Source organism: Microcaecilia unicolor, chromosome 3 (assembly GCF_901765095.1).
Source record: "Microcaecilia unicolor chromosome 3, aMicUni1.1, whole genome shotgun sequence".
NCBI lineage: Eukaryota > Metazoa > Chordata > Amphibia > Gymnophiona > Siphonopidae > Microcaecilia > Microcaecilia unicolor.
The window spans coordinates 240,824,604-240,842,968 of NC_044033.1; the positions used below are offsets into that span (position 1 = coordinate 240,824,604).

An 18,365-nucleotide genomic window follows, 5' to 3' on the forward strand; every position below is an offset into this window, starting at 1 on the left:
AACATTTGCTCTGGAAATGGACAGAGATGCTGTACTGAGACTTTTTTTTAGAAATTTAGATTCAGATTTTTTGGGATCAAAAATTAGAATATATCCGGATTTGTCAAAAGAGACACGGAAACGATGTAAGGCCTTTTTGACCTTGCGCCAGAGAACTGTGGCCCTAGGTGCTAATTTTGTACTTAGATTTCCTTGTTTATGAAGAATATTATTTCAGTCTAAGACTTTTCAATTTTTTGAACCTAAACAATTAGAAGAATTTCTGATTTCAAAGGAAACAATGAATGTAAATGTAGTAGTACGAGTAACAGAATGCACACTGTATAAGATAACTTGGGAAAAGAGATTGGGTCAGGAGAATATTCCTTAAATTTGTATTTACCACATAATCTATTTTCCTTTCTTGGACCTGTAATTTCTCATTTTATTTTAAGGTCGATAGAAAAATATTGATGTCAACTTATGAAAATAAGGACATTTTTTTTCTTGAAAGTGTATTACAATTTCTATATTATCTCTTGGAGTGTATAATATAAATAATTAATAAAGATAATTAAAAAAAAGTTAATCAGGTGTCAGCCAATATTCAGTGCTGGCACCTGCATCTCTCAGAGGCTTAATTTATGATAGCTTTTGAGTTGTCCTAAATTAGGCTGCTGATTGTTGCAGGTAATGGCATTGAATATTAAAGATACCCGCATAACCCCAGGCTTCTCCTTAGTGGCACCCCCCTTACTGCTCCTGATTTGCCTATATTTTTTTAGTGGCAGTCTGAAGTGATATTCAGTGGCACTGTCTGGTTTGGTGCCGCTGAATATCAGGAGTTAAAAACGTTGGGTCCTTTGAGTATTAGGGTCCTAGGAGTGAATGCAACACTAAGAGATAGAAAGATCCAAATCAAAGATAATTCCATAAATTTGAATTAGCACATCTTTAACTTCCACAGCATTTCAGTTGTTTTTTGTAAGATATTTCCTGCTATTCATGTCAGGCCTCAATAGGATCATGCAACATTTGGGCATAAAGATACATCCCAGAAGTCCAGCACTTGAAGCTTGTATGGCAAATATCTCTACTGCTACCATGTATTTTCCTCTTGTGCTCAGATATGTTGGGATAAAAGTTATCCAAACACTGCAGAACACCAGCATGCTGAAAGTAATGTACTTGGCCTCATTGAAACTGTCAGGTAGATTTCTTGATAAGAACGCAATGATGAAGCTGATACCAGCCAGAAATCCCAGGAAACCCAGAACACAGTAAAATGCAATCATTGACCCTTCATTACATTCAATTAATATTGACCCAGTTTCTGATTGCATGTTAAGATATGGGAATGGGGGAGCAGTAAATAACCAAATGAGACAGAGAATACATTGAAAAAGAGAGCAGGAAAGTATTATAGTATATGAGATCCTGGAACCCATCCATTTCCTTAACTTGCTTCCAGGCTTGGTTGCATGAAAAGCCATAACCACAGTGATGGTTTTTGCCAGTATGGAAGAGAGTGAGACAGAGAAAGTCATCCCAAAGGTAGTGTTGCGGAGAATGCAGGTCACAGGCTCAGGGTGGCCAATAAACATCAAGGAGCATAGAAAGCAGATCATAAGGGAGATGAGGAGGATATAGCTGATGCCCTGGTTATTGGCTCTCACAATAGGTGTATCTCGGTAACTAATGAAGATTCCCAAAATGATTGTATTGATAAGAAATAAGAAAATGCTGCTGGTAGTCAAAGCTATCCCAACAGTCTCTTCATAGGACAGGAAAACTGTTGGTTTTAGGATGCAGGTGTCTCTCTCATGATTTGGCCAGTGGTCTTCTCGACATTTCACACAGTTGTCCATATCTGAGGAAGATGAACATTGTCTCAATATCTCATAAACAGCATTGGTTTTGGGATAGTGTATGAGCATTAAATTAATTCTCTATACCTCAAACTACAGCAGATAATGTTGCTCTATAATATCCTAATGTTTGGAGTGAAGTAGTTTTGACGCCCATCAACTAGTTACAAATCAGAATCAGTATGTACAGTAGACATACATTTTGCCAAGAATAATTTCAACTTATCTTACTAAATAAAAAAAACATGGCTTATATTGTTTCCTGTATATTTGATCTCTTTTCTTCCTTTTATTTTTGTTCTATTTTCTAGAAAGTGAGCAACATTAACACCTTAAGATTGATATTCAAAGCGACTTAACCAGCCACAAATGGCTTCTGGCTGGTGAATTCACTTATTTAGGGCTATCTGTGGATATTCAGTGGCTCTTGACTGGTTGGTGCCACTGACTATCATCACAGAGTGATAAAATGAAAGCCGGCTAATTTTTAGGTGGTCTGGGAATGGAGTCAGCAATTATGCAGTTAAGTGTCAATATTCAGCACTTAATTGCCTAAAGCGAGTGGTGTAGCTATGGGGACCACGGGGACCTGGGCCCTCAAATTGCTCTGGGGCCCCTGGTTTGGCTGGCAGGGGTCCCCAACTCCTGCCAGCTGAAGTGTTTGTCCCGCACAGGACTAAACCAAATGGGAAACTCAATCAGTATCTCAAGAAATCATTTTGTTTCTTTTAGAAAATCAGGACATGGAATATTTACCAGGAGTATGGGTTAGAATATCTATTTTGTTGGCATTGTTATAATATCTGTGCCACCAAAGATAATATCAACCAGACACATGGATCTGAAGGAAGGAATTCTGAGACAATAGGGTCAGGATGGTTTCATATCAAGGCAGTTTAGGAATTGAAAGGATAGCCTGGCTGAATTGCTTCCAAATAATAAATCCCACCTCCCCAGTCTCATTTTATAGTATACAAATGCACAGAAAATTTTAAAAGATTTACCAGGGCAGTTATTTTCATAGCTCTAGTCTGAACTCATCTTTTTTGCTTTGACCTTCTGGCAGCTGCAGCTGAGTTCCACAGTCTGTACCCTGCTTGGCCAAGGTTGATGGACTTTTTTGAATCATATTTTAGTAGTAAAGAGTAGTGTATGAGCTTCTTCAGAGGGTCTGATTTCGTTTCAGACTCTACTTGATGCATTTCTATTCATTATTAAACTATTACAATCTTTACTAAAATAGAAGGTGTGAAAGGACATTTTTGATATGATGTCTAAGTCCGACTTTGGAAGTTTTGCACAAACATCTAAAATCAGAACAGGAAAGGTCATTTTCGAAAAAGAAAAACATCTATTTTTTTTCCAAAAATACTTTTTCGAATAAGGTTTTGTGCTTTGTATGTGATTTTTTTGACCATTAAAAAGAAATGTCCATGTGAAAAACGTAGAAAATCAAGTTATTAGGATATAGGAGGGGCAGCATTTTAGTAGATTGGTCCACCAGTCATCCAAGGAGAGCAATAGGACACTGCAGTGGACTTTAAAAAAATGCTTCCAGGTACACATCTCACCACTGCTCCCTTATCTTGTCTTCTGAGCCCCCCCAACCCCCCCCCCAAAACCATTACTCCCAACTGTACACCAGTGGCGTAGCCAGTCTTCATATTTTGGGTAGGCCCAGAGCTAACATGAATGTATATAGGCAGTGGTGTGCTGGTAAATTTTTAACAACAGGCTCTCTCCCCCATCCACCTCTGCGCACACCCCATCCACCTCTGCGCCCCCCCCCCCCCCCAAATTGCAGAGCTGGCTATTCCCAGGGAGAGAGTTAGCTGGTAAAGTATTAACAACAGGCTCTCTCTGTGGGCATAGCCTGCCCTGCAATTTGGATGGTGGGGGAGACCCAGGGGTGGATTTCTTGAAAGAATTATATAAACTTAGGATGCATCATGACTAGGGATACACACACACACACATATGCTTAAGGAACACACACACACACAGGGCCGTGCCTAGGGTCTCTGGTGCCCCCCTGCAGACTATCGGTTGGGCTCCCCCCCCCCCCCCCCCCCGTCCAGCAGAGCAGGAACAGAAGGGAGCAGGCAAGTAAGCCGGACCTCAGGAAAAAGTAGCACTGTATGTATCCCTCATTGATAAGTCTCTGACTCTAAAGTTTAGCAATTTCATTAAAGCAAAATGTATTTTCACATATCACATCCTATCCAAGGAGAATGTTTTATATATGTCACCCGTCTGTGGTAAAACTTCACACAGTATCAAAATACCTCTAATATGTAGTCGTGCCAGCCGAGGAAACTAACTGTGCTCAGCTCACAAGAGACAGAGTGAACATAAAATAAAACTTCATCCTTAAAAGATAATATCGGATGAATGCATGAAAGTGAATATGAATTCCTGTGAATGGAATCAATTTGATTTACAATAAATCCAGATACTACTCCCTCATATATATAACAAAAAATTATTTAAGTGGAATGGAATTATTTGACTGTACTGGTAAACAGAAAGAAATACTCTATTGCATTCTAATCTCCTTTGCACCAAAGGATATAATTCAGATCAAACATTTATCTCTGATCAACTATCTCAGATCAAATATTTATTTCAGATCAAATATTAAGGTTTCCTTGCTTACAGTCACTTAAATCTACCTAGCCTTTATATAGCTTATAGGACTTAAACACTCTTAAACTGAAATTCACCCTTTTCTATTCTTCATAAACTTCAAGTAATCCTGAAATATTCAGATCCTTTTCTCACTAGAGAAACTTCAATCGCCACCAATCTCTTTTCACTTATATTTTCTCATTTACCACAATCAGGCACTCTTTTATAACTTCAGTCAACAAACACAGGAAGTCACAGCTGGATGCCTCTCTTGGCAAAGGACAGCTCTCACTCTGTTCACTTCCCGGGCAGATTTCTTAACAGAAGCTGATCATCCAATCAGAGAGCTCTATTTGAATGAAGATTAACATACAGACACTCATGGGAATGTTTAGTGAAAAACACCGGACTAATTTGCATATGATTTAAACAAATCTGAGCATATGACAACCAGACTCCCAGCACCTGAATTCTGCAATTAGATTTAAGGCAAATACTTTTAAAACTTATTTTTAGCACTTTTAAAATTTCAGGTTCTCTTTAATTTGAATGCTGTTTCAAGCTCTGAAACTCACCCTGACTGAGGAGCTAGCCCCAAACCAAAGCATAAATAGCAATCTGGTTGTATTCTCACGTAAATTGAAGAGCCTGCCTTCCTCAATTAATACTGCTCCTTTGCATGAAAAGGGGAGGGCAGCAGAGATAGGAGAATCACAAGTTTAGGTGAAAGATTTTGCAAGTGAGCAGATACCGCATCAGCACGGCCCTGCACACACACATATGCTTATTTATTCAATATCACAATTCTTCATAGAAGCCACAAAACAATCTTTTAGGGTAGATAGTGTTCACAATGAGCTCCTTTTATTACCAACCAGACAGAGATAAGAGTTTTCAGTTTTGGCACAGTATAAGTTATCACAGGAACAAAATATAAGAAAACCAATATGGGCTGCATTAGGGGCTTATATAGCCCATTTATATAAACAAAAGAAATCTGCAAACAAAATATTTATTTTGACTAATAAAACCACTTCCCCCTGAAACATGTTCAAAACAGAATAATCCATTTGCATATCTAAAAGGTAAACTTCTACAAAACAGATGAAGATCTGATTCCATGTGTGCCCCAATGAAAGGAGAGTTTAATTCTACTTCCATTTAATGTCAATATATTCCATCAAACTTTATAACACCAGGCTTCCCATGGTAGATTACAACAACAACAACAAGAGTGACCCATCAGGAAACAGGATATCCTCACGCACTAGCAGCAGCAGAAAATGCAATGAAAAATGTCAATTTAAATAAATAAATATTAGATTGCGCCACGGGGCCTACCTGGCTGGAATGGAGTGGTGATCCAATCCAAGATTCTTCTACCAACGAGGAGGACGATGATGGACTGGTGGCCGGTGGCAGGGGTATGTGAAAGTGCAGCAGAAGGCGCTACTACCTCGTGGCCAATGAAGAATGCGGTCAGACACGAGCTGCCTGGGAAGGACAGGAACCAAACTAACACCTGCAGGAGCCGAAGCAGGAAGGGCGCGCACTCACTGGTGGCCATGGTGCTGCAGAGGCGTCGTGACGTTGAGAGGGCGGGACTCGGAGAGGCGGAGAGAGAGCACGAGGAGCCGCTGGGAGGAGGACGGCATCCTGATGTCGACAGATGGTCCGCTGGGCAGGACTGGGAGACACAGGAGAGGCGGAGAGAGAGCGAGAGGAGCCACTGGGAGGAGGTAGGTGTCGTGATGTCGACTCGGAGACTGGAGAGGCGGGGAGAGAGCTGACAGCTGAACAGCCAGCTCGCTAAATTCTTGAAAAAGTAACAACCGGCTCTGCAGAGCCGGTGCGAGCCGGCTCCAGCACACCACTGTGTATAGGTGTGAATAGTGTTTCTTGGGATACTACTAAATAATGTCTTAAGAGAGAGTGTGTGTGTGTGTATGTGTGTGTGAGAGGACGGGGGTGCTGGTGTCCATTGGACCACCAAGGAAATTAATAAAAATATTCAGGGGGGTGGGAGATCATGGTGGTGCTTGGTTGGGGGGTGCCCCGGGAGGTGAGAGGTAGGAAGCACAAGCAGGCAGCCTTTGCAGCTGCCTGCTTGTGCTTCTCTCCTCTCCGACAGCTCCAGAGCAGCCATAAAATGTGCTTGTTAAATTACGGCTACTCAGGAGCTGTGCATCCCCTGGAATACATATTACAATAATAATGAGCTCATTAGAATACTAATGAGCTCATTGTAATACATTTGCGTGTGGTTCACAGTAGCTGCTAACCATGGAAAACCCCATTTTACACTGCTAACCACATAATCGCTTGCTTTAAACTGGCTAGAACCAGTCTAAAGCAAACATTAGTAGCACGGTAAGCTTTGTGCATCTGGCCCTTAATTATGACTAGAACAGGTCTAGACCAAAACATGCTTCTTTTCTGCCATGAACTTTTTTTCTGTTCCATTATAGCATTTCTCAATTTCACGTTTATCAACCTTTTTCATATTATCTATGTTTTAGATATGATATTTCATATTTAAGCCACTCACTTTTACTATATGTTATTTCAATTTAAGAAATTTTTCACACATATTCTTTTCTTATTCAATATATATTTTATTTGACTTTATTCCTTTTGGGAATGGTTTTAAGTCTGCTCACTGTTGAAGGACACATTTGTATACGTAAATCACTTTGTTGACCAATGCTCTGGTTTACTAAGCAGCGCTAGCGGCTATCCATGCACTATGGCAGGGGTAGGCAACTCCAGTAATCCAGAGCTGCAGGCAGGTCAGGTTTTCAGGATATCTACAATGAATATGCAGGAGATAGAGTTGCATACAATGGAAGCAGTGTATGCAAATCAAGTTCATGCATATTCATTGTGGATATCCTGAAAACCTGACCTACCTGCAGCTCTTGAGGACCGGAGTTGCCTACCCCTGCGCTAGGGCCAACAAGGCCCATTCATTTTGAAAGAGCTGTGTCAGCACTAGTGCATGGACAGCCGCTAGAGCTTCTCCTTAAACAGATCCCCAAGTGTTTTTGATATTTCGTGTACATGGCACAAATTGAATATCCCTCTATATATGCTTGATTATTATAATTTTAAGTTGTAATTTTATATCACATTTTAACATCATGTATCTTTTAGCTGTTTATAAATGTATATATTTGTATTTGTTTTTGTGCATTTCATATAGGTAGATACCAAGACTCCTGATGCAGGCATGTAGATGAAACACAGGACCGTGTCGAGTCCACTGTATCTGTATTTTACCAATGAAGACTTCTATGGATCCATCTCTGGAGTCCCTTTCATTTGGTAGAGCTACGTCCCTTCCCTACTTTGTTGACTGGACTTTATTTCGTAGGGTACCTTTCCTTGTTTTTCAAGTGCCATTGTAGCAGAAAAACATCCAGAATTAAAGCCTTCCCAAATCTCACCTAAAACACAGCTCCAACATGCCCCCCTTGCAATTTAGATGAACTGCAGAGTAAAATGTCTCAAATCGGTGTTTTGAAAATCATGATTTAGATGTTTTGGCGAGAAAAACATCCATCTGTCGCTTTGAGCTGCTTTTGAGACATTTTTCTCTTTTATAAATCAGCACCAGCAAATAAACCACAGTCGCTGACATGCCACATATCACTCACCACTTTGATTGGAGATCTCTCCCTGTGGACACGGAATACAGTCAAAGCAGCAGATGGGCTCGCTTTCCCTTGTTAATTTTCTGAAGCCAGGAGGGCAGCTCTCACTGCATTTGGCCTGAGGGGGTGTCTAAATATTGAAAGAAAAATCTGGGTGATATGATATAGCATTCACATGTGATTGTTAAAATGCAGGTTTCCATTTCTGTTCACCTATGGGCCAATTCCTACTTTCAAGCCTCTAACATATAGTAACATAGTAAATGAAACCTAAACAGCAGCAACATTCTTGTCTCTGTTATAAGTTCTGTTCTATATTGATGAAAGAGATAAATTTTAAGTAAAGTTGCTGGTTCAGAACTCCAACTTGAGACTATACTGAATTATTAAAAGCAAGAAGCATGAGTGGATGTGTAGCTTAGTAAAGAGAGGCCTTCATTTTAAAAGTACCCTGTAAAATAAGAAAGATCAGTACACACAACATTTCAAACTGAATTTCAGATTCCAGATTTTCATTGCAAACCATACAAGGAGAGATTTGCCGACCTGAACATGTATACCTTGGAGGAAAGGAGAAATAGGGGTGACATGACAGAGACATTCAAATATTTGAAAGGTATTAATCTGCAAACAAACCTTTTCCGGAGATGGGAAGGCTGTATTACTAGAGGACATGAATTGAGGTTGAAGGGGGGCAGACTCAGGTCTAATGTCAGGAAGTATTAATTCATGGAAAGGGTGATGGATACGTGGAATGCCCTCCTGCGAGAGGTGGTGGAGATGAAAATGGTAATGGAAATCAAACATGCATGGGAAAACCACAAAGGAATCCTGCTTAGAAGGAATGGATCCACGGAATCTTAGCGGAGATTGGGTGGCAATATTGGTAATTGGTAAGCAAAACCGGTGGGTTGGCCACTGTGGCAAACAGGATACTGTGCTAGATGGACCCCTGGTCTGACCCAGTATGGCTATTCTTATGTTCTAATTAGGCATAGGGAAACAGCAACTGGCTATTTACACATTACTCTCCTCCTATCCTGGTTTAGTCAGAAATAGGGATGGCAGCTCAGAATTTTTTTTTTGTTTAATTTGCCATGTTGTTTGGACCATTATTTATTTTATTTTGATTTAGATAGTCTTCATTTTGTTGTAGGGCAATGTTAAGAGTGTGCATACTTCAGAAATAGTGTACCCTCTTTCCAAAGAGTGGGCACTATTGGCAAAGAGGGTATACTATTTCAGAAAGATTATACTCTTCCCTTATAATGTCGTACATTACTACTACTACTTATCATTTCTAAAGCGCTACTAGACGTACGCAGCGCTGTACACTTGAACATGTAGAGACAGTCCCTGCTCGACAGAGCTTACAATCTAATTAGGACAGACAGACAGAACAAACAAGAGATAAGGGAATATTAAAGTGAGGATGATAAAATAAGGGTTCTGAACAAAGTGAATAAGGGTTAGGAGTTAAAAGCAGCATCAAAAAGGTGGACTTTTAGCTTAGATTTGAAGACGGCCAGAGATGGAGCTTGACGTATCGGCTCAGGAAGTCTATTCCAGGCATATGGTGCAGCAAGATAAAAGGAACGGAGTCTGGAGTTAGCAGTGGAGGAGAAGGGTGCAGATAAGAGAGATTTACCCAATGAATGGAGTTCCCGGGGAAGAATGTAGGGAGAGATGAGAGTGAAGAGATACTGAGGAGCTGCAGAGTGAATGCACTTATAGGTCAATAAGAGGAGTTTGAACTGTATGCGGAAATGGATAGGAAGCCAGTGAAGTGACTTGAGGAGAGGGCTAAAATGAGCATAACGACACTGGCGGAATATTAGTCGTGCATGTGTAATGGTTCATGTATGTGCAATGGTTGAGCATGCACCGCAGTTCATGCTTGCCGACACTATTTATTTATTTATTTATGACATTTATACCACACATTTCCCTGTACAATTTCAAGTTCAATGTGGCTAACAAGCTAAAAAGAAGTCATTACAAAATATGAAACAAAATACATAAACTCAGACATATTGATAAGGAAAGAATTGTAATATATATAGGGTTCAATCAAAAAGCATAATGGGTAGACTGGAAGGAGGAGATTAGGCACCAGGATCAATTGACAGAAATGTTTTTGGAAAGGAAAGATTTCAAAAACTTACGGAAAACCAAATAATCAAGTTCGGATCTTATATTTTTCTTCAAGGAATTCCACCACTTGTACCTTTAGTATGAAAAAGTAGCTGAATATATAGATTTATAAACTACTTTCTTTCAGGTAGGAAAGATGCAGGTAGTCTCTTGCACCAAAGATTGAATTGTGAGAAGGCAGAGTAACAAGGGGCAACATATAGTCAGGGGCAATACCATACAAAATCTGAACTATGAGAGCACAGAGTTTGAATAGAATCCTGACCCTAATGGGAAGCCAATGCAAATGTATCAGCAAAGGAGTAGCCCTCTCAAAGCGTGGAACATGCATGACAAGTCTAGCCCCTGGATTCTGAGCAGTTTGCAGTTTCCTTAAAACACATTACACCCTGCATAGACAGAATTACAATAATCAAATTGGGTCAAAACAAGAGACTGGACAAGTAATCTGAAAATATCAATTGAAAAAAAAAAAATGGCCTAATGTGCTTCAGCTTCCAAAGTAATTTAAAAGATTTAGTAACCAGTGGCATAGCTAGGTGGGGCCATGGGGGCCTGGCTCCCCAAATTTGCTCTGGTCACCTGGTTGACTGGCGGGGGTTATTTCATCCAGCGCTGGTCTGCAGCGTCACTGCCGCATTGCCTGCCCTGCTGTCTCTTCACATCAGGCACGCTCCTTTTAGTGTAATTGAGTATGCTCAGTTTCACTAAAAGGAGCATGCCGGACATAAGGGGATGAGAGAGCAGGGAAGGCAATTCTGCAGCGACGGAGCCGGAGACTAGAGCTGGGTGAAGTCTTCAGTTGGTGAGGGTTGGGACCCCAGCTAGCCAAGGTATTTGTGACGGCGGTGCTTCAGCTGGTGGGGGTTGGGGACCCCCGCCAGCCAGATGTACAGCGGCGGCAGAGGGGGGCAGTGAGGAAGCAATCAAAATGTGCCCCCCCTACCTTGGGCTTTGGCCCCCTCTCACCTCGAGGTCTGGCTACGCCCCTGTTAGTAACCACCATGGAATCCTGAAATTCAAAGGTAAAGTGCCGATCAACAACAACCCCTAAAATTTTTAGTGGACTCCAAAGGATAAGAAACACAGTTATTGTTACTGAATAAAAAAGTGCAATCTTTCTAAAAGAGGTTCACTAGACACTGCAGTTGCCACATCACAATGGGCTATTCTCTTGGGGCTCCATTCAAAGCAAGAAATGTTTTCCCTATTCCACTTGGGTTGCCTGTGTGACAGTGTGGAGAGCTGGTGCATGGACAGGGCTTTTCCACATTTTATCTATTGCTCATATTCTAGCTTTTGCTCATGAAGGTCTGAAGAAGGGATTAGCGCTGGCCTCCTTGAACTCCAGGTGGCAGCACTTGCTTGTTTCACAGGTCAGATGCAGCAGGAGGGTCAGAACTAAAGGGGTCTAATTCACAAAACATTAACATAGCTTTAATCCAGTTTTACTGGGCAAGGAATGGTCAACCTGATCTGACCTCCCTTTCCACTAACATTACAAAAATGCCCTGGTGGTCTAGTGGTCACCTGCCCTCCCACCTTCCATCTGCTCATACAGAAATTCCCTGGTATTCTAGTTGTCCCACCCTCCCCCCAGTCCTCCAAAATCTCTGGTAGTCTAGCAGGACTCCAAACCTAGCCCCATAACCCCATACCTCAAAGAAGTCAGGAACAATTCCCATTAACTTCTGCCTCCGAGCACTGTCATTTGCCTCTTGCAGTGCATCCTATAATGCACTATGCAGAGTAATATACGGGAGGTTTTCATGGATGTATGGTGTGGGATGGGGTACCACTATTTTGCACATGACAGTGCTCGGAGGCAGGAGTGAGTGGGTATCACTCCTGCCTTGTTCCAGGTATGGGGTTGGGGGGCTAGGCTTGGCTTTGTGGGGTGGGTGGGAGTTGCCACTAGACTACCAGAGATTTGGGGGAGGACTTGGTGGGAAGAGGGGACTACTAGACTACAAGGAAATTGGTATCTGTGTGTGTATGTGGGGGGGGGGGGGTAGTTGGTGGGAGGTAGGGGGCTATGGACCCAGAAGTCTACAAGGGCATTTTTTTTAATGCTAGAAGAAGGAGGTCAATTGAGGTAATGAAAGGGGCCATGGGATCACTATACCATCAGGATGCTTTTTTTTTTTTTTTAATATGAAGAGGAGGGGGTTAGATATGTAAGATCAGGGTAAGTGCTGCTAGACACCAGAGATATGATTGGTGGGATTGTAAGAGGTATTGGATTGGAAGTAAGGGTCTGATTAATGCCACACTATGCTTTAAAGGTCAACTGTTTTGTCAGTGCTTGAACCAACCTGCTTCCATAAAAAGTAGGGACCAAAACCTTAACCCTTGAGATCCTACAAAAGCACCAGTGCCTGTACTCAGGCTAGCAGAATGACACTCGGTTCTCTCTTATCACCACAGCATGAAGCATTTTTCATGGCTCTAGTCGTGCCTACCCACATCCCTGCTCACCTCAGTGATGGGGTCGAGCAGCTCCAAGGACCCCTGCTGCCTTCCTAGCGCTAAGGATCATTTTGGTGCTGGCCACAGCTCAGACTCTATCTTCCTTTGCTGTCTCTAGCACCAGGATCAGTGCTTTCGGGAGCACACTTGATGATGTCAGAGGTCTGAAGAGCGAGGACCTCATAGGAAGCCGAGGGACACTTCCTCTTTGCCTTCACAACGGGTTGTCTAGAATTTCTAGCAGCTGGTTGCAGCACTGTCTTCATCTCCAGTTCCATTTCCCTCCAGTTTCTAGCTTCTGTACGTATCCTGTTCCAGCTTCAGTATGTTTCCTGTTCCACCTCTCTCCAGCCTTTAATGCCTGCTTGTTATTCAGTCTCAGTTCCATCTCCCTCCAGTTACCAGCTTCTATACATATCCTCTCCCAGCTCCATCCAGCTTCAGTACATCTCCTGCTCCAGCTCTCTCCAGCCTTCAGCGCCTGCTTGTTGTCCAGTCTCCAGTCTCAGTTCCATATGACCTTCAGCCTCAGTACACCTACCAGTCTTCAGTTCCCACTTCCCTCAGTTTCTAATCCCAGTACATCTTCCAGTTCCCAGGTCCAGTCCACCCTAGCCACAGCACAACTCGCCTACTGCCAGTCGAGCCATGCCAGACCTCTAGGTCAAGTAGGTGGCACAAACCTGGCTATAGCTCAAGGGCTAACCAACCCCAGTGTGACAGATTGTGAAGGCCATAAGCTCGGGTGAGCCAACCATCTTGAGGCTGCTCCAGCAACTGGCAGCTTCAGCAATTGCATAGTTCCGTCTCATATGGATCAGCTACAGGTTTCAGTGTCACCTCAGGGTGCAACTGCCTCTGTCCCAGAACTAACTATGTCCATAACCGCTTCAGCATACTCTGGTATCCGTCTGGCACCATTCCCTAGATATGACGGCAATCCTGAAACTTGCAGAGGGCTTGTCAATCAGTGCCTAATAATTTTCAGAGAGTTCCTGTCTGAATGGGCCCGTGTTGCCTACTTCATCTCCTTACTGATGGGTCAAGCTCTTGTGTGGACTTCACCACTCTGGAAATAGAGCGATCCAGTGTTCAACAGCCTTAATGGCTTCCTGGAACAATTCTGAAAGGTCATTTAAGAATCGGGGAATGTGTCTTCTGCAGCCTCTGAACTTCTGTGTCTGAGACTGGGATCACAAACATTGGGAAGTTATGCCATCCAGTTCTGTACTTTGACTTCAGAATTGAATTAGAACAATGAAAGACACAAGATGTATGAGGAGAGACTTGAGGGCCTGAAAATATATATCCTGGAAGAAAAGAGAGTCAGCGGTGATATGAAACTGAAGTTTAAATATTTGAAAGGTATTAATTTACAAACAAACCTTTTACAGAGATGGGAAGGTGGTAGAGCTAGAGGGCATGAATTCAGGTTGTGAGGGGGCCAACTCAGAAATAATATCAGGTACTTTTTCACGGAGAGGGTGGTGGATACCTGGAATGACTTCCCACAGGAGATGTGGAGATGAAAACGGTAACAGAATTCAAAAATGTGTTGGATAAACACAAAGGGTTTGGCTATAGCAAGAGCCAGGCTTTCAGGAACAAGGTTCAGAAGCAAGACACACAGGATCAAGGATTCAGGGACAAGACTCATAGGAACAAAGCCAGGCAGGAATCAAGGCATAAGGCATTTATAAACAAGGTTTGCAAACACAAGGCTTTCAGGAGCATGGGTCAGAAACAAGGCTTTCAGGTACAAGACTCATAGACACACAGGTAAACAGAAACAAGAAAAAGACTACCCAGGAGTAAAGCTTCAGGAACAATGTTTTAAAAAGCAAGGCTTTCAGGAACATGGTTCAGAATCAAGACAAACAGGAACAAGCATTTAGGAACAAGACTCACAGGAACAAAGCTAAGCAGGAATCAAGGCATGCAGGAATAAAGCCAAGCAGGAATTGCATCCAAACAGGGAACACAAAGACAAGGTTTAGAGACCTCTTGCAAAGGCAAAGCATGAAAGTTCAAAGGTGCATTATAAAGAACTTTGCTGATGATGTCACAACTTGGAATGAGGCTCGAATAGACTATCGTGAGGCTTGGAAACAGGGAAACCAGAGCGCGGCTTGGATGAAGGAACACCAGGCAGCAGATGCATCAATGCAGGGACAAGGCAGTTCAGAGAAGCCACAGAGCCAGATCACTGGAAAAAAAGGTGAGTCTGGACGCAGGGACACAGCCACAAGCATGACATGGTTCACTTACCACATGGGCACTTCTTTTCGACAAAAAAGACAGGATTTTACCTCTGTAATAAAGGGAGCTTCAGCGCACATCAAAAAGAATAGCTGATGCTAGCTTAGGCCCCCTTTTACCACAGCTAAGTAAAATGGCACCTTAATAATGAAATTGAACTAAAAAGAAAGCTGCACTAATCCATTGTGAATCTGCCCCCTTTAGTCCAGACCCTCTGCACCACTTTACACATCCAAAACCTTAGATCCTACGAAAACCACCAGTGCCTGACTCTCTGTTCCCTCATATCACCATGCCATGCAGCATGACTGCAAGTGTTATTGCCATAGCAACATTGCAGGCCTAGCTGGCAGAAGAGTAGAATAAGTCCTCTTTCTAGTACAGCTTGTGAAATGTGATGAGATTTTGGAAATTTTCAGCATGCCTTGGAGGTTTCAAAAGGAAATGGCTGGTCATATTTTACAATTGCTGGGAGAGAGTGTTATCTCATGGGGTTAGCAGTTAAGCAGCTAATCTTACAAAATTCTATAGGAGAAAGAGAAACAGAGGACCACAAAGATCTGGCATTCCCCTATGATTCTTTAAGGATGAGAGTGAACAAGGATAATTGTAGTGGTGGGAAGTAAGCCTATGCATCTCTACACTCACCAAAAATATCAGTCAGTCCTGATGGAGAGTACTCTTTGTAGATTTAGGCTTGCTATTACAACATCTAATCCTGATTGATTAATGTAGTGCCCGCCCCCTCTCAGGCAGTCTAGATCTTATCAAGTGAATCAGAGTACCCTGTGTCAGTAGACAAGCCAGTGACTCTGAATCATCTGCAGGAGTAGGGCGAGGGATAAAAAAAGAAACTAATCTCCTGACTCATTTTAAGAGGATGAGAAAGGAAATTGACACAATTCTTTTCCCTATTTTACTCAGTACTTTAAATCTTTAAAGAATCAAACCTTTAACTTTGCATGTTCATGCTATTTCCTTTTATTTTTATATTTCTGAGTCAAAGTACGTATTTAGCTACATAGTGTTTGAAATAATGTTTCTTCCCTTAACAAATCTGGCTTAACATGTAACTTGGCATTTAACATTAGTCTGCTCTGTATTTCAACAGGTCAATTTATACTCTTCAGACAGGAAACCTAAACATCAGATAAGTAATTTCTCTTTAAAGAACAACACATTTAACCTTTTTATTTATTTCACTTTTTCTCAGAATTTATCAAGAATTTGATTCTCTGTGTAACTCTTCTCTTACAGTTCCCCTTCACTCCTGCAAGAGAACCATCTTCATCTCAGGTAAGTATTTTATTAACTTTTTTTCCCCCGCACACAGTTTTTCTGCAAAATTGACACTTAGCTGTATTTGCTCAGTCTGTAGCCAATTGGAGCAAATTCTTTCTTGCGTGGGGGCCCTTGTAGAAGTCTTGAGTGTGAAATATTTCACGGCTTCCTTCTCTTATATGTGGAATCATTCCCGGCTTTCTTCTCCCTAAACCTCTCTTAAAAGAAAATAAACTGGGAGGCAAAACCCTAAACTCCCTATTTTTGACCAGGAACTGACCCCTCTGGTGACATTAAATAGTGTACAATACTGTGGCCTCACTCACTAGTTAAAAACCAAATAAATTGGAGGATTTCTCACTACCAAGCCTATCTCTCACTATTGATTCCCTTCTCTAATGCTGCAGCAGGCTCCAGCACTGCATTCAAGGTCTCACACAGTAACACACTTCATATGCAGAAGATAATCCAACATTCCATCCCATAAACTTCATAGAAATACACGGCATTACTCTTTATAACTGGCAGATCAATCTTGGTAATACAGCATACACATGAATAGGCAGTGCTAGATACCCCATAACCTGCAGGCAGATCCCAATTCTCTATCCTAGAACCCCAACACACTGCACACTCTCAATCCTGTCACACTATTTTCCTGACATCCTTATAACTGTTCACATTTAATATCATCACTAGCAGACAACTCAGCCCCTCACTCTCTTACCAGTCACTCACAACCAATCTCAGCTGTCCTCTCCTCAGCATTTACACTTCCCCTAAATAAAATTTCTAACTTTTCTCTTTCTTTCTCACAGCCACCATCAACACATCCTCTCACTCTCAGTGCTTTCCCTTTTTTTCTTCTGCCCAACTCCCAACTGACCAGCAAGCCATTGCCAAGGCAACCAGGTCTCAGCTTGCTCAGATGTTGTCCCAGAGTGATGTCACTATAGAACCCTTATTTGTTTTCCTCTGCAGGAGCTCAGGTAAGATTATTTTAAACCCTTAGGGTTACATTAAGTTAAGAATCTTGCACTCAATCATACCCCTGGACTGGCTGGAATTTGAACAGCTAATGTTAGATACATATTGAAGATTAAATAGCAATTTTCAAAGACTTTGGTCTTTCTAGCTAAGTCTTTACTTAGCCAACTAAATTAGTTTGAAAGCTGGCCTTCTGTGTAACCTTTTTGACCCTTTCTAATATCCTCTTCCAGAATTGTCCTTATTCTCAACTTTCTCTGAACATAAATATTCATGCCTTTATCAATTCAAAACCTATTCGCAAGTTCTACTCCTTTATTATTTCTGCTTCATTTAAAATTGAGATAATCCAGTTACACAGCTGCAGTTAACAACATGCATGATACAACATGATCCAGTGCCTTTCCTCATTTTTCTAATGTTTCTTAAATCTGACCTGGGTGAATGAACGCTCCCATACAATTGCCTTCTCATTGATGATGAAATCCTGCCCCTGGAAAGCATAAGGATTGTAACTTCCAACAATTTCATAATGCTGTACTCCATTGGGAAGATAGACCTGACTTATAATATTGTAGGCAGTGTTCAGGTCTCTATTCGCATCAAAAAAGATATCTTCATTCAGATTGTTCTTAAAGTGGACAATCTTCAGATAACGATGAAGCTAAAAATTAAAATTTCAATAGTGAACTTATCTGTCAAGTTAACTGCCAAGTTCAAACATATTTCTGCTCATATACACAGCCTACCAGATTTTAGAGACTGGATGTAGGTCTCTAGATATTGGACTCTTTCCAAGAGCCATAAGACACCTAGAGGTATATAGTCATAGGATATGGTTTGTGCCAAGTAGGTCTGCTTTTTGAAATTGACATCTGGAAATTTTATTAATATGTAAAACAGGGGAAGACAATCACAGTCCAGGAGGTCCACAACCCAGTTAGGCTTTCAAGATTTCCACAATGAATACGCATGAGATTGATTTACATGTATTGCTTCCACTATATGCATATTCATTGTGGAAATCCTGAAAAACTGACTGGGTTGTGGACCTTGAAAACTATGGTTTCCCATCCCTGTCCTAATG

General features: G+C 41.6%; 1 protein-coding gene across 1 annotated transcript in view; it reads right to left on the bottom strand.

Annotated features, from left to right (window-relative positions):
- Positions 1-950: 950 nt before the first annotated feature.
- LOC115464499 (vomeronasal type-2 receptor 26-like) overlaps positions 951-18,365 on the bottom strand; it is a 40,576-nt gene continuing 23,161 nt past the window's right edge. Inside the window, exons 5-7 of the mRNA XM_030194866.1 lie at positions 17,715-17,942; positions 8,132-8,258; positions 951-1,849 (exon numbers count right to left, since the gene is read on the bottom strand). Coding sequence (XP_030050726.1) covers positions 951-1,849; positions 8,132-8,258; positions 17,715-17,942 — 1,254 coding nt within the window. The remainder of the gene's footprint in view (positions 1,850-8,131; positions 8,259-17,714; positions 17,943-18,365) is intronic.